Source organism: Anguilla anguilla, chromosome 10, assembly GCF_013347855.1.
Source record: "Anguilla anguilla isolate fAngAng1 chromosome 10, fAngAng1.pri, whole genome shotgun sequence".
Lineage (NCBI taxonomy): Eukaryota > Metazoa > Chordata > Actinopteri > Anguilliformes > Anguillidae > Anguilla > Anguilla anguilla.
Window position 1 is genome coordinate 45,729,516 of NC_049210.1, and position 21,885 is coordinate 45,751,400.

Consider the following 21,885-nt stretch of genomic DNA (forward strand, 5'->3'; position numbering starts at 1 on the left):
TCGGTCAATTCCTCACCCCCCCTCCCCTTTTCTCCCCCCCCCCCCCCCCCCCCCCTGTGCCCCCCCCAGCGGGCGGACGTGGGCCTCTCTGCCCTCACCATCACTCCGGAGCGCGAGGGCGTGGTGGACTTCACCACGCGCTACCTGGACTACTCCGTGGGCGTGCTCCTGCGCAAGGCGGAGCGCACGGTGGACATGTTCGCCTGCCTGGCGCCCTTTGACCTCTCCCTGTGGGCCTGCATCGCCGGCACCGTGCTGCTGGTGGGCCTGCTGGTCTACCTGCTCAACTGGCTGAACCCGCCCCGGCTGCCCATGGGCTCCGTCTCCTCCACCACCCTCTACAACTCCATGTGGTTCGTCTACGGCTCCTTCGTCCAGCAAGGTGAGGGGCCGCGGCGGGATGGCTGGGGGGGGGAGGGGGGCGTGGAGGGGGCGGGGCCTGGGAAGGGGCGAGGTTTGTGGGGGTGGGGGGGTGGGAGAGGCTTTTCTTTCTTTTCCCCTCAGCTTATTTCTCATATTTGCACATGTCCGGGTCTTGCACGTCCATGCTCGTCAGCGCAGCCCGGCCCCAGGCAGACATTAGCCAGAGCAGCCGGAGGAGGCTGCTGGTGCAAGATGAGACAAGCCCCCCCCCCTCCCTAATGTATGTCTGATTATGTACTGACCAGCGGGGCCAGTGAACGCCACCCTTCCCGCGACGATCTGGAGTCAGCGCCAGACCACAGAGTTCTCCCATGCGCTAGGATAGCATCTGAACAGGACGAGTCAGCCAGTGGCCCCAGGCGTTCACTTATAACATCAGGATTTGTTTGGGGGTGTGACTGTGTAGTGGTGAGACTATGGAGCTGGGCGGCTGGCTGTGTCTGTAGGCAATAGGCTCAAATCCCCAGTGGGGGTGTTACACATACTGTAGACCTATAAACGAGGCTGGTGACCTAAATTGCTTAAGTTAATTTCCAGCTGTATAAATGGGTAATATGCAAATGGGAGACATTTGAGGGAAAGAATACGACACAGAGTGAATGGATAATGGGACCCACTTCACGTTAATTGTCCTTATTACCAGTATGAGTACGACTACAGTATGTGTGGACATAAAAATTTAGCTTCAGCATTAGAATGTTTAATAAAATATAATTTTTGGAGTTCACTGCTCGAACTTTGAATTCTTATCGTGCTGAAATACACTTGTAAAATGTTTCACAGGTAGTAGTTACAATGTGCATACCAATGAGGTTAATAAGTACATAAAAATTGGCGTCATAACATAAGTAATAAGTAATAATGTACATGTGGTATTTTATGTCAACAACCAGTTCAAAAATGTTCTAAAATTGGCAACAGTGTAGAAATATTCAGTGCCTCAGAAAGCAAAGAAGGAAAAAAGGAAAAATAGTTGGGGAAGGACATAGAGAGCGGGAGAGGAAGAGAATAAAAAGGAAACTAAAAGAAAGATGGAGGCTGAGATACAGTCGGAGACATGGTTGAGAGAAAAGGGGAATGGAGAGTTATTATGTCCTGTAAGTATGTGTGTTTATCTTTATGTTGAGCTTTCAGTAAGATTCATTCCCCAGCCTTATTCTAATGTGCATAAATACGTGGCTTTTGCAGACATCGTTTGTAAAAGAACTGCAGCATTGCTCTCTGGATCAGCGTTATCTGCGTTCTTTCTGGAGGATTGATGATAACATTGATGGCCTGTTTCGTTGTGGATTGCTTTTCTTTTCATCATAATTAAGATTATTAGTAATATAATTTGTTATTCAAACTAGAATCATTAATGCAGCCATGCTTCAAGCTAAACAATTGAATAATTTATTTGATCATCTGTCCAGAGGGACTGCAGCTCCAGCTATCAGCTGGGGACCTGGTACACACACACAGACACACACACGTGCACACACACACACACACACACACAAGAAAACACATGCACACGCACACAGACAGAAACACACACACACTCACTTGCATGCGCGCACACACACACAATCAAACACACAATTCACACACAGTGTGAATGCAAACACACACATACAGACACCCGCACAGAAATGAGCCAACATACCTGCACACATCTATGCTGACATGCACAAACATGCACGCATGCACACACATATGCACACGCACGCATGCACACACACACACTCAAAACACACACACTCACACGCACTCACTGTCACACTCACACAGTATTTAAGGCAAGAGCTCCACAGTCGTATGTTTCTACTTTTTTTGAGGAGGAAGCTTTCTCTAACTGACAAAACTTTTTTTAAGACGGGGACTGTGTGTCTGAGCGAACGCGTTGACACGCAGCGGTACGTTTGCATTAGCCGTGGCGCTTTAATGTCTTGGGTGTTGACAGCGGGCAAAAAAGTTTTTTACGCCTTTTTTGCTTCATCTGATGAGTATCACAAGACGCAGTAAGTACAAATGAGCAGCTTTCTCAGACAGGTACGGGGTTTGAATGATCTGGATCAGGATGTCAGTCTGACCCAGTTTTTCACAATTAGACAAGTAGACGCGAGACTTACTTTCTCTGTCCTTCTTTTTCTGCCGGGAAAATTCTAATGGTATATACCTATTTTTATTCATCTTTGAGGTAGTCATTTAAATTCCCTGGTTTAACTTTTCATTCAGGCCGTTTTATCTTCTTCCCCTGCATCAGTCACTCGTGACCTTAATTAATGATATTTTTCAGGGGAATCGTTGAAAATAACACGCACCGCTCTCCTGCAAACAATACGATATAAAATGACTCATTCGAACTAAACTTGTGCAAACACGAAAAAAAAAAAAAACAAGTAATCTACCTATTGATCCAATGAAATGCTCCATATTTGGGTACTTGAGAACTGACAGAAGCCAATGATGCTTTAACCTGGTGTTACCTGTACTCTACAGTTATGCTTTACCTGCTTAACCTGCTGGTACCTGTAATCTACAGTGATACTTTACCTGCTTAACCTGGTGTTACCTGTAATCTACAGTGATGCTTTACCTGCTTTATCCTGCTGGTACCTGTAGTCTAGTGATGGCAGTGTTGTTGAATGTCAATATCGAATGGCTCTAAGTTGACGTGTAGGAGTTTAAGAATTGAAGTTTCACACTGAAGGCAGCTCAAGGAGCTGAGGTGTTTTAGCGGGAAAAGCAACAGATAGCGCTGTAGCGAGGGATGGAGGGAGGTGAGAAGGCAGAGGACGTGTGGATAGCGTACGGAGCGAGGGACGGAGGAGGAGGAGGGAAGGTTGGAGACGGTGTGCGGGTGACACCTGCCTGAGGTTTTCAGAAGCAATTAAGGTGCAGGAATCGAGTTCCTTCAACCTGTGCTCCGTTCCACCCAAGGAGACGCGCACAGGCGATATATTCCGAGCTGGGGGGGGGGGGGGGGGCGATTGGGGGGGGGGGATGGAAGACAGGAGAGGAGAGGAGAGGAGAGTGGGCGGTCGAGAAAACAGTGAAGATGAAGTTGACGGCAGAGGAGGTGTTTGTGATGGAGAGGTGACAAGCTTGCATGTTAAACGCCCCCCCCCCCCTTCGATTACTTTTCTCATCAGTGACAGCCAAGTCTGGGCTGGGGGGGTGGGAGGGGGAATAATTGCGATGCAGAGTCTCTCTCACGATGGCGGGAGCTCTCGGTCCCAGAGAACGGCTTTGCTTTGTGTCTGTCGCGCGCGGCCCCTTGGGGGAGGGGGGAGTAATATGTGATTACCTCATTATTGTTTTATCCCCCGTTTAATTAATGCAGGTTGTCAGTGGGGGAGCACGGAGGCTCGTGCCGGCCGGAGAGATGAGGGAGAACGGTGTGGGGGGTGGGGGCGGGGGGGCGGGGGGGCACAGCACGGGGGCCGCACAGTCGGTTTGTCGCCCGCGCTCTCCGCTTCTCAATTAGGTTTCACTCAGCGGGACACGCCTCTAAATACCTGGGGGGGCAATTTATCAGCCGTCACCCACCCCCCCACCCCACCCCATCCCCCTACCTCCCCCCCCCCCCCCCCCCCCCCCACCGCAGCCCCGCCCCTCGCAGACACGCATACCACACTGCTAAAGACCCAGAACGCAGAGAGGCCTTAAAGCTCAGTTCCCGGCTGCTTTTCCATTGGTCGGTCTGTCGAGCCAGATTAAAAGCGGCAGCTCGTTCGGACGGCCCGTCCGGTGCTCGACCGGTCGTGAACGGGTCGCCGGCGGGGCGCAGCGAGCTGCTTTTGGGGGGAGGGGGACAGCCTGTCAGTCGGCTGGGGAACCGTCAGAGACGGACGGCACCGTCACGTCGCGTTTCCTGTTGGCGGTTGTCAGTCCCGCTATCTCAGCGTATCAGAATCACACGTGTCGAGAAGCATAATGGCCAAATCATCCTGTCAGGTGATAACATTGTCCTGCTCGGTAATACTTAATGCACCAGTATTCTTTAAAAAACATTCCCCAGGCCACAAATTTTCAACACTCTATTTGTGAAACTGTGGATGTGCGGGATCTAAGCTGACACCTTCGTGAAAATTTGCTCAGAAAAAAAAGCTTGTTATTCAGTTACTTGTGAGCAGTGTGCTGCACAGATGCAGACCTGGATATCGTCCCGGTATTTCATGCTCATTAATAATGACCTAAGGAGTAAGAATAAGCCTAAAGCAGGTCACAGTTGGCCCCCTTGTGGCCACCAGATGGAGAGCCGTGCTGTGTAGGGAAATGGGCTTAATTTTTTTTTGGCAATTATTAGTCACATAACACCACATAAAACCAAGATGGAGACCACAAAGTTTCTACTGAGTCCTTTTGCCTGGTATCGACTGTCCTGTAATTGGCTAGTTTCAAGATGAGATTTTCATCTGTACCCAAAGGTCATGGATACAGGTCCCAGCTCGAGCTACTAGCGCTGCTGTTGAACAGGATGTTCTGAATCTCTTCCGTAAAATGTCTGGGCTGTAAGGACGGAGTGTATTTAAAGCCTCGTCTGTTTTAGCTGCTCTGGATACGAGTGTCTCCTCAATGCCGTGGTGTTCTTTTTCTCTCTCTCTCCTGCGTATGAGTGTAAGACATTGTGCACGTGGTTTGAGCACGTTGTGCACGTTGGACACATTATTTGCACACAGCACTGTTACATCCGTGTGGCTCGGCAGTGGAAATCCATAATCAACAAAGTAAAGTGTCCTGTATGACGCAGTTTGGCACAGGTCCGTAAGTTGATAAAAGACATAAAAAAGATTTTATGGACTTGGAGAGCTGTTTCAACAACCAGCACCCCCCCCCAACCTCTCCCCCCCCCCCCACCCCTCAACCACTCACACAATGCGCCGCCAGCCTGACGGACGCGAGGCTCAGCCAATAGCCAGGAGCGCTGGCCTCTGCCGTCCCTGTAATCTCACCTTATCAGCTCCCGTCCGCCATTAGGATTCAGAGGAGGCCGCCTCACGCCCCTACACACACTCACCCGCGAAAAAAAGCTTTAAGGCGCCCGCGTCCACCCCCCCCCCCCCCCCCCCCCGGGTGTTCGGGGGATTGGTGCTTAGGAGAGGGACCTTTTAAGAGCTTTGAAGGACATGGTTTTCTTTTTTTTTCGCAGGGCTGTTTTGTAGCGACGGCTAAAGGAAAAATGAAACAGCCCGTTAGCTGCGATTTCTCCGGCTAGCCCCCGGCGTTATCGCTGACCAGCAGGGCCCTGCCGCCGCCGCCTCCCAGAGAGCCGGGGGGATTTCGCTCCGCCCGCCGTTAGCCTTTAATCTGCCCGGGCGCGCGCTGGCCGACCCGCCGCGCTCCAGCCGCCCCGCCCGCTCTCTGCGGACCCGCCGCGCTCCAGCCGCCCCGCCCGCTCTCTGCGGACCCGCCGCGGTGACGCTGTGTTTGCCCGCGCCGCAGAGAGCGGGAGGGAAGAGCGCCGCGGGGCTATCGGTCCGGCCGCTGCGGAACCTGCTCAGAGGCACAGCGGACATCAGTGAGGCTCCTCGGATCATTTCATTAAATAATATACATATATATCATTTTATATGTGCTCAACCTTGTGAAGAGTAGGCTTTTTGGAATGTTTCTCCCCCCCCAGTATTCTAAGCCAGTGTTCTAGAACTCCGTTGCTTTCTGTCCCCAGCGGTGATTGTGACGTCAGCATTAGAATGTTCAGCTCAGAACATTCCAATCACATACTTCTGCTCTTCCGCCTCAGAGCTCGGTTCAGACCAAGGATTTCACAGCGCGCCGAGCTGCAACTGGCAACTCTTTGCAACAGTTTTAAACTCGCCACCTGGGATTGGACAAGTTGAATCACCTAGCAACAGCATGTGTCGGCATCAGACGTTCTGAGAGGGGTGGTTCACAATGCTGCAACTTCTCACTGCAACATTCTGGAACAGTGTCATCGTATTGTGAATCTTTCGGTCTGAACTGGGCTTAAATGGTTTAAAAAAAACCCAGGGGAAGGACTTAGTTGGATGTACATTTGGAAGGCATTTGTAAATCTGCCTTTTAAGGCCCATTGACTTAGGAGTTTGTGTGTGTGTGCGTGTGTGTGTGTGTGTGCATGTGTGTGTGTGTGTGTGTGCGTGTGTGTGCGCGTGCGTGCGTGCGTGCGTGTGTGTGTGTGTGCGCGCGCGTGTGCGTGTGTGTGTGCGTGCGTGTTACCTCCAAGTTATTCCCTTCCCCAGGGTTCATTTTCAATTACTTACTGACTTTTCCCAGAAAACATAATCAATTTCAAGCTCCAGCTGGGAATAAAGGGGGTGACATGCAGCTCGTTCACTGTGGGGTTCAGAACTAGACACCGCGCTCACACACTCACCACTGACCCTGTTCTCTCAGCCGAAAATGCACCATGAAAACGATGTTTTTCCTTTTTGAGTAAACGTGGAAGAAATATTAAATGTTCTAAGTGCTTGCTGGATGCACGTATGAAAATGCAAGCAACAGAAATGCTATTGGTGGTGGGGAGTGTGGGGGGGGAGCAGGGGAGGGGGGGCATAATGTCCCTGGAGAGGCTTGAGTTGCGGGGCCAAGCACAAGATTGCTGATTTCCAGCTTCACCCCCCCTTCTGTTCTGATTAGGGAGCGCTCAGGGAACGTTCTGGAACTTCAGGCCGGCCTCGTAATCGCGGCCGACAGATCAGCCGTAATTCCGATTTCCCAGCATGCTCTCTCCGGGGGCCGGTGACCTCTCGTGGCTGATAATGCCGTCTGTCCGCGATTGGCTGTGGCACGTGGTGGTAATGGTGAGGAGAAACACCCCCCCCAAAACACCCCCCCCCAAACCCCGCCACTACCGCCAGAATGAACCCACTTTCAGTCCCGATGAGTCGTTTGTTGGGCCTGACGGGGGCGGGGGCCTGACGGGGGCGGGGGCCTGACGGGGGCGGGGGCCCAGCGCGTGAAGGAGCTCAGGAAACGATCGCGGTCCCGCTGGCTCATCTTTTTTTTCCGCCCGGTGATGGACGTCAGCGAGTCCGGCTTCGTTGTTAAAACCTCGTCCAGAGAGAGAAAACGAAAGGCGGTCCAACAAATCTGACGCCGAGCTAATTCTCAAGCATTTAACTGTCTGCTATGAGGGGGGGAGAAAAAGTCAGTTTTGTGTTCCCTTTGAGCTTGTTATCCTGCACTTTACTGCAAAGCATTCTGGTCACTGGTTTGAAGGGTGCGCTGCATGGTTCAGCACAGAACCTAACCAGAACCTAAGGCTCTTAATATCTCGCTAAATAAGCCTGTAATATGTATCGTCATCGGTTTGCGGTGATACTGAATGTCGCCATTGCTAAGTTAAGGAATAATGTGTTCTGTCAACAGTAAAATTATTCAGAGAGCAGTGACTGTCAGTGCTGTATACTGTAACAGCTGCTACACTGCCGGGGGGGGGGGGGGGGGGGCAGGTCAGGTGGGGGAGTTCAATTTTTACATTTCTTAATTGGAAGGAAATAGCTCCGCTAGTTGATAAGGTCGTAAGGTGAGACGACAACAAACAGTCAGAATGCTAGTTAATACATTTCAATCAAATCTTTAATTGGGCAAACATGATGTCCAGATTGGCAATATGAAATTAAGGTTAAAATATTAATGAGCGTTTTTTTATTTATTTATTTATTTTTTTAAAGTTTTTGATCATTGAAAATTGCCTGTGATATTAGACAGAATTAGGTTTTAGAGTTGACCCACCAGCACTAACAGAAGCTACTTTAGGTCAGAGTGTCCCCAGATAGCAAGCCTATGTCTGACTCAGGGGAATTAATTACTGTAGATTGCTTTTACATGCTGCCTCAGCTACACCATGTTTAGTTTAGCATGCCCAGATTTTGATAAGCATACTACATACAGTTGTAAAAACTAGAGAAAAGCAAATAAAAGAGAATAATCCTAGGACTTAAATAAAAAGGCTCAAAGCACTTAAACTCTTTAGTCTAAAACGTGTATTCTTACAGAGGGTAATCAAAGCATGGCTCTGGTTATGAATATTATATTTTTTTTATTATGAATGCATCAAAAGTCCTTTATTTTTACTGTAAGCATTATGAGCTGAAACTAGCCACAGGCTACAGGTTGTCCTAAGAGAAGCAAGATTAGGGACGGCCCCCAAGGAATGGACTTGCCCACCCCCAGCTCTTCAGGCACAACTTGATGGCTCCAAACTCAAAAATTAGCGGAGAAGGGCCATGTGGTCTCAGAGTTGTGGCACGCCCAGAAGATGGCTTTCATCACGGACCCAGCTGAGAATTATTACGTGACTGACAGCACCGCTAGCCTGTGATGCTGTTTATATGGGACGAGTGGGAGGGAGGCAATGTGGTGGAGGAGAGTCCATGCTCAGCTGTGATTGGATCACGTCACCCTGGGCGGGGTAGTGGCACAGAGCCAGCAGGGCCTGTGAATTAGAGACTGTGAGAGAGAGACAGTGGGGGAGGAAAGCGAGGTGCGGTAAGCCTTGTGCGTTTATTACAGTCTGCGGATAGAGGGCCTATAAAGCGCACGGCATAAACGCTCCCTGCCCTGCAGAACATGTCCCGGGACAGAGGGGGGGGAGGAAAACCGAAGGCGAGAACGAAAGCGGGAATAAGCTGGAAGGTTGCGGCAAAGCTTGGGTGGTGGTGAGGGGGGGGGGGGGGGGTACAGTGCCACACCGGCCACGGAGGTATGGGGGGGGGACAGCCGCGCCCTCCCTGTCCGTAGGAGCGCTCGTTCAAAACGAAGGACGCAAACGGGCGCAGGTAACCTGGCAACCCGAAAACGTCTCCGTTCGTTCTGAGGGCCTCGCTTCACCTTCTGTCCCACCCCCCTCGCCCCATCCCCCCATGTCCCGCCCCCTTTTCCCGCACCTGTGCACAGGCCCTCGCCCCCACCCCCTCTGCTCCGCCCCCCCGTCCCATCCCCTCCCCCGTGCCAGTAAACACAGCTCAGAGTGCACGCAGTGGAGGAGACTGCCGCTGTCCGCGGTGCTGAAGTGGGAGCAGACAGTCTGTCTGGCTCAGCTGATCACATAGGCAAGGTTAATGCCTTTGATCCTGTCTGATTCACTGCAGACAGAAATTTTAAAAAACCAAGTTTGACGAGAGAGAGAGTGAGAGAGAGAGATAGAGAGAGAGCGATAAAGAGAGAGAGAGAGAGAGGGGGACAGACAGAGAGAGAGAGAGAAAGAGAGAGAGGGACAGAGAGAGAGATAGAGAGAGAGAGAGATAGAGAGAGAGAGAGACAGAGAGACAGAGAGAGAGAGAGAGAGAGAGTTCCCCTGTGAGGAACGGCATGTTGCTTCTCAGCTCTTTAATGTACTGAATTTAATTACCACCTTCATGCTTAGCGGGGTAGACAAACCGGAGTGTGATGTGAGCACTGAGCAGAGCTCCTAACGGGGCTGAGGGGTTCTTGTCTGGGTCTCTTGTCTGGGGGGCGTTTTTTTAATCTTGGCTCTAGATTAAAAACAAGTTAAATCTAAGTTTCGATCCCGGCAGCAGGCAGGCGGACATTCGCCGGGGTTTAACCGGGTGATTTAGGCCTGAGTTCCAGGCAGAGGGCTGCCGTTGCGCCAGGAAGCACGACGCTTCACCTGAGGAGCTTCCGGACAAGTTAACGGTATCCTAGACTGAACTGTCCCCACCTCGTTATACACTTCAGCGTTAGATGCTGCCAGATGCACTTAATGAAAGGTTAAGAATGCCTTCTATAGCCGGTTTGCCAAAACTAAGACGTATGATCGTTATTTTAAGAATGTTCTTGCGTGGGGTTAAGCAAATTACACACCCCTGGGTAGCTGCTGTTGCTGTCAACACGCAGATTAATTTTCCTTGAGCGCACTTCTAAAAATCTGTAGACTAAAAGCTTAAATTGGCAAAAGAGGCCGTTCTCAGATGTTGAAAATGGCCTCTGTGGCCGTAAAGTTGGGGGGGGGGGGGGGGGGCTGTCGTTGCCTGAAAAGCACCGGATTGTCTTCGGTGCAGAAGTCGATGGGCAATCTCAGACGCTAAAGTGGTATTTATGGGGTACAGCGACAGCAGGGGCTTAAACAGATGTTTAAGTGCTGGTGGAGAATGGACGGGTTTATGGGCAGGGTTAAGATGGAGGTTTATGGTGAGGAAGGGAGGGTGAGGGTCAGATCCATGTTTTTGCCACCCCCCCCCCCCGAGCGCCAAGGCCGCGGAGGGACAGCCGCGGGAAGCTGGGACGGCGGCTCGTATTTCACGGGTAGAGGTCAGCCATCATCACGCTAGACAGCACCAATTTATTTTTTTTTATTTTTTTATGATCGTTCTTTATTTCCTGTCATGAGTAAGAGGAGGGTTTTTTTTTTTTTTTTTTCCTTTTTCCTTTTCTTCCCCCCCCCCCCCCCCCTCCACCCCCGACCGGCTTTCATGGCTGTGTTCAAAACACGGACCTGGGAGAGACGGACTGAAACTGCACTTACAGGTGCCACAGACAGGAGCTCATTCCAAGGACACAGCCAGTTCCTTTCATTACATTATGTTCCATTTCTTTACGGGCATTTAGCCAGACGCTCTTATCCAGAGCGACTTACACAACATTTTTTCACACAGCATTTACATTCCATCCATTTACACAGCTGGATATATACTGAAGCACTGCCGGTTAAATGCCTTGCTCTAGTGCACTACGGCAGTGTCCTACCCAGGAATCGAACCTGCAAGCCCAGTAGGTTACAAGCCCAGTTGCTTGGCTTTATGCTCGTTATTCTACACCGCCGCCCCTTTCAAATTCGCTCGATGATCATCTGTGTCTGTTTGTAGCAGCCTTGGCCCCTCTTGTCCATTATTCATTTGGGAAGAGATATATGTGATTGACGCAAATGACACGCCGTGATGGAGTAATAAGGAATGAAGGAGTCCGGACCCTTCTGGAATTAATTTCCAGCGTCTTCAAATCACTCTACTCACAAAAGGCCCAAGACAAAATGAGTATGAAAAATTGACAGTGACACCACTTAAATTAAATATTAACGGCTTTTTACAAAATTAGGACTGAAGCGAGCGAGGGGGAAGGAGCTAATGTGTGGAGGGTTTTCTGCTGCGATGCGACTCGTTCAGACAGTACTGCTGCTGGTCGCTGAAACCGGGACCACTGTACCGGTCCAGCCCAAATATGTAAACAGCTATAGCGCTATTCACAGGAAGCAGTGAATTATATTGGCATTAATGTGAGCATACGTACGTATTATTATTATTATTATTATTATTGATTTATCCATCTGTTATCTAGACAGCTTATTCTTGGTCAGGGTCATGGGAGGGCTGGAGCCTATCCCAGCATGCATTGGGCAAGAGGCAGGAATGTACCCTGGTTAGGCTGCCAGTCCATCACAGGGCACACACACACCATTCATTCACACACTCATATAACTGCAATCTAGAGGCTCCAGTAAGGCTAGCCTGCATGTCTTTGGACTGTGGGAGGACGTGAGGAGAACACGCAAACTCCACACAGAAAGGCTCTCCCCAGGATTCAAACCCAGCACCTTCTTGTTATTGTTGTTATCTGACATTTCTTTCTGGCTGTAATACGGTAGCTCAGATGGGAAATTTTGCCTCAGTTCTGCGAGGCTTTTGCGGGGAGATCAGGAGGCACCTGATTGGCCAGCAGGGGTACTGTTCTGCAGTGGGTCCAGGATTACCCTGGCAACCAAATCCCAACCCTCCCTGGACAATTATTTGTCATACAGGACTGCCGGTCATAGGCTGTGCCGCCACTGCCAGGATCCTGTACTGCCTGTGAGGTGCGTTACACCCTGTACTGCCTGTGAGGTGCGTTACACCCTGTACTGCCTGTGAGGTGCGTTACACCCTGTACTGCCTGTGAGGTGCGTTACACCCTGTACTGCCTGTGAGGTGCGTTACACCCTGTACTGCCTGTGAGGTGCGTTACACCCTGTACTGCCTGTGAGGTGCGTTACACCCTGTACTGCCTGTGAGGTGCGTTACACCCTGTACTGCCTGTGAGGTGCGTTACACCCTGTACTGCCTGTGAGGTGCGTTACACCCTGTACTGCCTGTGAGGTGCGTTACACCCTGTACTGCCTGTGAGGTGCGTTACACCCTGTACTGCCTGTGAGGTGCGTTACACCCTGTACTGCCTGTGAGGTGCGTTACACCCTGTACTGCCTGTGAGGTGCGTTACACCCTGTACTGCCTGTGAGGTGCGTTACAATGCCAAGGACGAGTGTCGTCGCAGTTTGAATGCAACCTGCTCTACCATTTATCTGCACACGTTTAGTAAACAACGCTACAGTTTGCCGATGCTGAAACAATTAATACTGTCGGTATTACTTGAAAGTGAGGGGAGTATAGTCAAGTATGTTCTCCTAGTTACATGAAAATGATATGATCTAGTATTTACATGAACACGTTGATAATCAAGTATTTACATGAACACGTTGGCGAGGAGTAAACGTGGGAAAGCTATTAGACATTTTGGACGTCTTGTATTTTTGTGGAGGAGAAGGAGAACTAGGGCTGAACTGGGTCAAACTTAGACGTTGTACGCAAGCAGGTCCGTGAAGTGTGCTGTGAATGACAGGAGAGCTAAAGCCTACCTCCCTCCCTCCATCCCTCCCTCCCTCCCTCCTCCGTCCATTCTATCCATCATCAATTATTTCTCTGCTCGCTGCTTGATGGAATGATTAGAGTTGTCTGTCAGACAGAGTTCTGCTGTGGAAATGATCCTGTTATTATTTTGATTACTGAATGCCTTGTTAGGGGCATTGGTTCATTTGCATTATAATGTTCTAAATGTGATGCTCACAAATTAGTAAAAAAATAAATAAATAAAGTTCTCATGAAAATAGATGGCATTGCAACTACAGTTAAACACAGAGCCGTATATAGATATATGCTGCTTGATGGAAGTCTCATTTTCTTACTAGCTCTGTTCCTTACTGACTTACCTTGAAGAGCATTTCTGTCGGTCGCCCTGTAAGCGACGTTTTTGGTGTTTTGGAACGCGCGCGTTTGTTCAAGTGCTTTTTACCAGATCTGAGGGAGTTTCGAGTGTAATTGGATTTTAATGTTTCTAATCCCCCTGTTTATTTTAGTCTAAGTGGTTTCCACATTTACAGATATATAAAGTCGTTCTACACTCAGGTTTATTATGCCCACCTGTTTCCTTATGTAAATTGCTCTGGATGCAGCCTGGACCGTGCCTGCATGTGGGTACACACAGGGAAATTAAAATTAAAGTTCATCGTGTTTTACAGTTATTCCAAGATATAAACCTATTTTGAGGACCTTCTTTTACTTTTTTGTAAATGAAACCCAGTGCTAGAGAATTAAATTGTAGCTATGTTTGTATGGTAATGCATTAATAATGGAATGTTTAACTATTCATGTAATGCTGTATCAGAAATACTAGTTATGTATATGCTATGACAGACTTGTTGATCGACTAATAATATTCTATTGCCATGTTATGGAAGTATACGCTATCTTTCAGTGCTCACTATATGAAATACATATTTGTTTTTCATGTAATACCTGTAAGCGAGCATTGTGTGAACACAGTGATTCTTCACAGGGCATGATAGGACAACATGGATACCTACTTTGACATCCATCGCAAAGAGTGGGGGGGGGGGGTTCCCTGGTGTCCTGGCTAAATTTCTCTACACCTACCATGCAATCAACCCCGAGTTTAATTGGCTAAAAGCTTGGAGTTTCAGAAAAGCACTATTTAAATTCAAGTATTTATTCTTATTCTTATTATTATTACTTTGATCCTGTTTCTTCATAACAGAATATGACATAGAAATAGACAGTAGAGCACGGCAGTAATCATATCCATTTGTTAATAAGAATGTATTGTGTTTTTTATTGTTAACAACCCTAAATTAATATAAAAATTTACTGCAACTGGGAATGAAAAACAAAACCAGCCAAACAATTACACAGGTTTTGCTGACTCCGTTATTTTTCCAGCAGTAAAGGGATATTTTTATTTATTTTATTAATTTTTTTTTTTTTTGCTGAAGCAGTCAAAAGGGAAATCACTTTTTGCTTGTAATACCACCTTCTCGTCACACCCGAGCAACACGCTACTTCCACTAATAAACGGGTTACAAGCTGTTCCTCCGCAGCGACCGGAAGAAAAAAACTCCAGCGTGAGCACAGAAATGGAAGGAGACGTATTGTGCTTTTACAACGTGGCCCATAACCATCTGAGATTGATCATACATAAATATGTAAATAAAAGAAGGCGTACAAACAAGTGGAGGCCTTGATACGGATTGCAAGATAGGACGGTGCATCTGCTCGCGATAAGGTTGACTTAGCTAATGGTGCTATGGGTGGCCCGGCTGCGGCTGTTATGCATAGCGCAGCTGACTGTAACGTGGGTGTCATGTTCAGGGGTGAAAGGGATCGCGCGGTTGATTGTTACATGGATGATTAGCCAATGATGATATATTGGAAGTGACACAGGTGAAATTTGTCTTATTGACCTGTCCTGCATACATGTAGTTATCAGGGGTTCACATTTGAATTGTTTCCGTGGCGATATTTTGTTCATTTTGTTATGAATGAACGCTTACTTCATTTCACATTTGAAGTAAATCATTTGTACAGCAGTTATTTGGAATGTGTTTATTTACTGGTGTAACATAAAATAAAATGAAAATAGTAATCCAAAAAGGCAAAATGGTTATTTGTTTTAGTTGAGTTATTCACACATTTGATTTATTTTGTCAGGTGAAATTAAATATAAATTGTAGCTGTGACACGTTTTAGTTTAGTTCAATTATATTTTCAAGAACTCATTCACTCACATTTACTCAATTTACAATTGAATTTGTGCTCTCAAGTGTCACAGTAATGCCTCAGAATGTGTTTATCAATTTAGTTCACCGTAGCCTTGCGAAACAAGATTGACTCTGACATACACTTGCTTTCTCAACTGAACTATCAGATGTAAGAGTGTGTTATAAAGATTACATTGCACCATTATAATTCGTATTTTGAGTATTAATGGTGCTGTATATTGTTGGAAGCATGAGCTCTCAGCGTGGCGATATAGTTGATTGGCCATGTTGTACAAAAGGCCTGTGATGGGTTGGTTCCAGTGGTAGTCTTTCTGTGTCAGAGGGGCGAAACCTGAAGCAGGAGATTGGCATAGAAGAATAAAGAAAGCAGTTATCAGTCGTTATCTTCTATTTCTCTCTCTCCTCTCAAAATGGATGACCCGTCACCAGCACAGACTCTCTCTCTCTCTCTCTCTCTCTCTCTCTCTCTCTCTCTCTCTATCTCCCTCTCTCTCTCTCTCCCTCCCTCCCTTCATGGGAACATGTGCTTCTAGAACACAGGTGTGAAACTGCAGTCCTGGAGGGCCAAGGAAAACATTAAAAACAGCCGCATACAGACACAGACACATTTTTTGGGGGGAATTTCTAACCTGCTGTCACATTACAGGAGTAATTGCAGGAGTATCTGCTTTGATGCCAATTCAGGAGCTTCTTCTACCCACGAGAGGATAAAATGAGGCATACCGTAGTCTCCTTTAATGGAGATAGGTGTTATAGAGATATAGTATTTCATATATGCTGGATGGGGATAAAGTTTATGGCAGTTCCCTTTAACTTCAGAAGGAAGCGTAAGTGTGTAAGCTAGTACAGTGCGTGTCAGTCTGTGCGCCTACATGTTCTGCTCCTAAATAAACAAGAGAAATGTCCCCGGTCCATTGCTGAGCTATTTTATTACTCGTTGGCTCTTGTCTCCATGGAAACATGTACAATTGCGCATAACTGAAACTCACACATGCCATGGCTGGATTCTGGGGCTTTCATTTACAGAGTAAATAAAAAAAGATCAGACGTTTGTTATCTAGCATGTACAGTTAATTGGAGCTTGGAAAAATAGGAAGTCTGAAAATATAAAGCTCTTCACATGTGCAGTCGGTTTTGTTTGTTTACATTCTAATTAAAATTTTAAAAGTAATATTTTCTCACAACCATCTTAGACACTTTTTTTTAATAGGTGTTCTCAAGTCTCCATTTCTCAGATCTGACTCAACCTTAGAGGCCATCTCATTTGAGGAAGGGTGAGAAGAGCACAAATGAATCTATGCTTTGACTTACAATGTGAAGGGGTTTAACTCTGGCCATCTGTTCCACAGCAAAAAAAAAAAAAACGGCATTTCGGGTCACGCAACGGAGGGAATCCATATATTCGCTTAATGTCGTGTTTTGCGAGGTATTTCGGTTTTGTATTTTTTGGCCTGTCAGAACTAGGATTGCATATCATCGTGTGGACTCGCTGACCTGTGTCCACAGCTGCCCTGACCGCAGCTCAGATCTGCTACAGAACGGTCTTTGATAAGCGCAGCCAACGATTATGACAGCTATGCAGCAGCTGGCTCCAAAATTCCATTTAAAAAACGTCAGTATCACAATTATATTCTTCAAAAATAGTGTTCGGTCTTTTTGAAAGGAGCAGACTTTTCAGTGGAAAATGGAGGTAATCTTTGACAAAATTGTCCCGTGTGCGTATCTTCAAATACCCAGACTTCAGCTAATTATTGTCTAATTTGAATTTCAATCTTTTAATTAGTTTGTGCTGTTAAACCCTGCTCACTTTCGCGAGTGAAACATTCAGCCCAATGTGCACATTCGAGTTGAAAGGTGTCTGGTGCTGTGCCTTTCAGCTGTAATTTTGGAATGTTCCTGTAGTCGAAGATCTGATCCTTCATGTTTATGATTACACGGATCACACAACTTTCTGTTGGTGTGCGCAACTTCTAAAATCAGTTGCTGAATATATTTGTGTCATAATGGGTGTCTGAAACCTAGACTTCAGACAGATTACAGTGTGTATGTGTGTGTGTGTGTGTGTGTGTGTGTGGCTGCAGTGTGTATGGGTGTGATCGTGTGTGTGCGTGCGCGTGTGCATGTGTGCGTGTGTCTTTGTGTGTATTAAGGATTCTGCTTGCAGGTATGTCAGGATATTTGTGTTTATGCATGCATGTGTATATACATGTGTATGCATGCGTGCATGTGCATGTGAGAGAGAGAGAGAGAAAGAGAAAGGGAGAAAGTGAGAGAAAACGGGTGAATACCACAGGCAGTGCTTAACTGTGAAAGGCAGCGTACGTCATCTCCCATAATGAGGGTGGCGGGCCTGTTCCTCTGCTCTCCTCCAGTCATTCCAGGCTTCAGTGCGCTGGCATGTCCTGAATCTCAAAGCACCTGACGGAAGTAGTGGGGGGGGGGGGGGGGTGAGCCTCAAATTGATTTTGCAGTGATACCATCACGGAAATAAGGCAGGTTATCTTTAAAAAATAATTTGCTTTGCAGGGTGCCGAAATGGTTTTATGCTGAACGAGAGGAGACGAGACGGCGGTGTCTCCTTACCGTTTTGTTTTTTATGTACACGGCGCGGAGTGAACAAGCAGATATTACCGCACAACATTCATTTCCTGTCCGCCGCGCTTTACTTCCTGAAGGAGGAAGAGTGTGATGGAAGCAATAACTCCCGGGGGCGCGGGGGGGGGCGATGCTCTGACATGCTTTAACAGAGAATAGATTGCCTCACGTATGAATCACGGGCCGACCTCGCTGTTCAAACATCAGCGTTTCCCGCTTCACCTCCGCCGCCGAACCTTCGCTAACCGCCGCCAGCCCGCCCGTCATCCCATTTACAATTTAATAAATCCGTCTGATCTAATCTCTCACTTGCCTCCAGGAATGAATGACATACGCAGACACATGTACGTAGATAGGTGCACGCGTGCATTGCAAAGTCGCCCAACGTCTATGTCGGTTTCGTATGGATCGCTGTAATTCAGACGCAGGTATTTCTTTGGAGATGCTGGATAAGACGCACGGCGACTTGGCGGCCATCCCGACCCGTGGAAATGACTAAGTCCCATCTGACGCTCGAGTGGCGGGATGATATTCCAAGATGGTGCGAATCGATCGGTTTTCGTATTGCTGTTGTTTTTTTGTTTTTTTTTCCCCAACTCCCAGGAGATGCATCCCAGCTCATCGTTCACGTTGTACATCTGGAGAGTGTTTGCTACCCATCCCCCACGCCCCCGCCCCCTTCTCCTTCCGTGTGGTCCCCCCCCCCCCTTCAGACAGCTGCAGCTAAAGAAATCTCTTATGAGTGTTGGTATTTATTTATTTTTATTTTGATGATTTATTGCGCTCAGATTTTCCAAGGGGGTGGCTGCATGGCGAGATAGCACTTTGAGAGCGAGGCCAGTGCCTTCAAAGCGTAAACTGTATGCAAATTGATGCCATTATTTGCCAGCTAGCCTCATAATGGGTTACTTGATGGGTTGAATAAATTGCAGCCGCACGGAACCGGGGGCCCAGGCTGGCTCCGCACCAGGAATGTAAAGGTAAAGCGCGGGAGGCTAGCCGCGCTTTCTCCCGGCACGAACGCGAACACGTTTTTCCTTAAGCTATTTATCACCGGGGGCCCGCTCTCCGAAAGAAAGAAATTAAATAAATAAAACTAACAGCGCTCATCAGAAACTACAATCTGGGGCTCGGGAGGTGCCTGGGAGATTTAAAGCTTTACAAGGTACCAACATATAAACCTTTGAATGTTCTGGGCCAGCAGCTTCAAAGCACTTATTTGAAGTTGCTGTAACTGCTGAGTGCTGAAGAATCGGGGGTGTGTCGAAGGCAGGCGGGCCGGGCCGGGCGGGAGCTCCTTCCTTCCGCGTTTCATTAATTTTGTCCGACCCCCTTTCGCCCGGGACGGGCCCGGGACGTCACGCCGGGGCGCGGTTTCGTTTCTCAGCGACAGAAACAAAACGATACAGTGTGTACACTTAACTCACCATACACTCGATGCACTCTTGTGCTAAATTCTCTCCATACCATCCCCGCATGCAGATGAGGAACTGCCACTTCCTCTTTACACCGCTGTAGTTTACGCAGATTTTCTGTAATGGCGGGGCAGGGCAGGTGGGGGGTGGGCCTTCACAAGGTCTTCTGGCTCTGCTTAAATGGCTCACAGTCTCAGAGGTGCAAACAAAGGCAGTTAAAAGCTCAAAGTGTGTGAGTGAGGCTGCGGTTAGACAAGCGAGGTGCTTCAGTGCTCCGGTGGCATACAGCCCGCAGCCGCTACCCTGCACGGGCATAATGGGCGACCTCTGCACTGTAATGAGGTTACTGAAAATGTCAACGACCTTTATTGGCCTTAATGGCTTTTTGGGGAACTTTAAAGAAAATAAATGAATGAATAAATAAATAAATAAATAATATCACCGACCGTTCGTTTGCGTCTCCGAACCTGTGCGTGATTTGGCGTGGGAGAAAGTCTTGCGGAGCTATAGTCGTAAAAAGGTTATAGACAAAATAAGGACTGCAAAAAGGTTATAGACAAAATAAGGACTGCAAAAAGGTTATAGACAAAATAAGGACTGCAAAAAGGTTATAGACAAAATAAGGACCGCAAAAAGGTTATAGACAAAATAAGGACTGCAAAAAGGTTATAGACAAAATAAGGACCGCAAAAAGGTTATAGACAAAATAAGGACCGCAGCGCAGGTAATCAGGCTCGCCCGCCACGCTACACCGGCATACGCTCCCGCTCGTTACCGCGGTGACAGAACTCCGTTGATTGGTCCGTAAGGAGAGGTGTGGCTCGTTTGCCCGGCACCTCTGTGAAAAGGGTTGACATCGTACGAAGTGCCGTGCGCTTCATGATCTTTTTTTTTTTTTTTCCCCCTATCCTTCTGATGAATGTGCCATTTCTACGGGAAGCGAAGGAAGTTAGCCCGGCCGCTAACTGACAGGTGATGGGTACCTCCGCTAACTGACACACCGCTAATGGGGACGGGAGCATAAGTCAGTTCTGGTTGGAAAAAGTTTCGGGTGGCTGGATTGCGGTTAGAGTTTCCCTGCGCGTGTTGCCAAGGTGACGGGTCGGGGGAACGCGCTGAGCCGGGTGGGGGGGAGGGGGCTCGTTCTTTGGCGGGATCTCCTCGAGCCTCGGCCCGGCCACCCCTCCCCTCTCTCTCACCCGCCAACTGGGAGAGAGTCTGAGGGAGACTGGCCCCACGCAGTCACCCTGAGATTCGTTTACGGGCGTTTCCAACGACCGTGAAGGGCCTCTCAGTATGCTTCATGGGTTTATTGAAAATTCGCTTTAGCCCCTCTGCCAGTGCTGAGAGCCCCTTTGCCCAGCAGTCTGCAAAATCTCGCATGGCTCTGCTGTTTTGAGTCCCGTGTGGCCGGCTAGTTAGCTGACCAAACATCTGGTCCCTTTTCAGACGTCCACTCTGTATACTTTTGTTTTCTTGTTTTTTTAGCACAAAATGTCATCAACATTGAGCTCTGTTATCCTACAGCTCTATTCTCCTTTTTTTCTCTCTTCAAAGCTAAAAAAAAAAATCAATACTTGCATGCAAAGGGGAACTGTGGCACCTCAGGAGAGTCCAATAGTGGAATGTGATTTCAATCAATTAATTTTTTTTATCCAGTCCATAGGTTAACACTGGTTCATTCAAATAACCTGCCTAAAAGAGCATTTTCCCCATCTCATTCTGGAAAGGGAGTCCTCCCCCTCCCCTTCAATTGCTTGGACAAAAGGCTGATCTTATATACCAAAAAACAACACAGAACACAGAAGTCCAATTTTTCATGAAAATTACTCACACTTTTGGCTAAATGTGTACATTTGCGTCTAATCAGGTGAAGACATTGTGCATTGCCATCCTAAAATACAAACATCAAATTGGCTAGTCTGAAACATAATTTTTAGTCATTGAAGCATGATGACAAATGAATCTTTAACATACTAAGTGAGTTAATTTTAACCTCATTGCACCACTCCCGTAGGACCAAGTTTGTTTGCATTGCTGCAGACACTGAAAAATGCTGCTCCTGCAGGTATGAGCCATTCAAACAATAAAGAAAGTAAGCTGCATTGTAAAGCCCTTTTTTACCAGATGTTGAACTACTACCCAATTGCAGCACACAGGGTTAGGGCTAGGGTTAGGGCTAGGGTTAAATTTAGGGCTAGGGTTAGGGTTAGGGTTAGGGCTAGGGCTAGGGCTAGGGTTAGGGCTATGGCTAGGGTTAGGGTTAGGGCTAGGGCTAGGGTTAGGGTTAGGGCTAGGGCTAGGGCTAGGGCTAGGGCTAGGGTTAGGGTTAGGGTGAGGGTTAGGGGACTAGGTTTAGGGTTAGGGCTAGGGTTAGGACTAGGGTTAGGGTTGGGGGGGGGGGTTACATCATTGTAATCGCTTACAGACTTACTTGAGGAACACGATTAAATCGGCAACCAAGACCATGACCAGGGACTGCTTCCCGTTGATGCAGATTTGGACGTAAATCTACGACTGTTTCCTTATAGTTGTGTACGGTGATGCATTGAATGCCTGGCATTCTCAGGTGGGCAAAAAGCAAAGCCTTTTTCCACAGTGAACACTGACTTGGGATAAGCTTTTGAAAAAGGCCATAATGACAGTAGACATAGCATAGAG

The 21,885-nt window shown here is 47.8% G+C and overlaps 1 protein-coding gene across 2 annotated transcripts in view; it reads left to right on the plus strand.

Moving 5' to 3' along the window:
- The window catches only part of grid2 (glutamate receptor, ionotropic, delta 2), a 377,520-nt gene that overhangs the window by 299,024 nt on the left and 56,611 nt on the right, over nucleotides 1-21,885 (plus strand). For both annotated transcript variants that reach the window (XR_004761248.1, XM_035379838.1), the window contains exon 11: nucleotides 70-382. Coding sequence is in view for 1 of the 2 variants with exons in the window: in XM_035379838.1 (XP_035235729.1) it covers nucleotides 70-382 (313 nt within the window). In the remaining variant the exon portion in view is untranslated. The remainder of the gene's footprint in view (nucleotides 1-69; nucleotides 383-21,885) is intronic.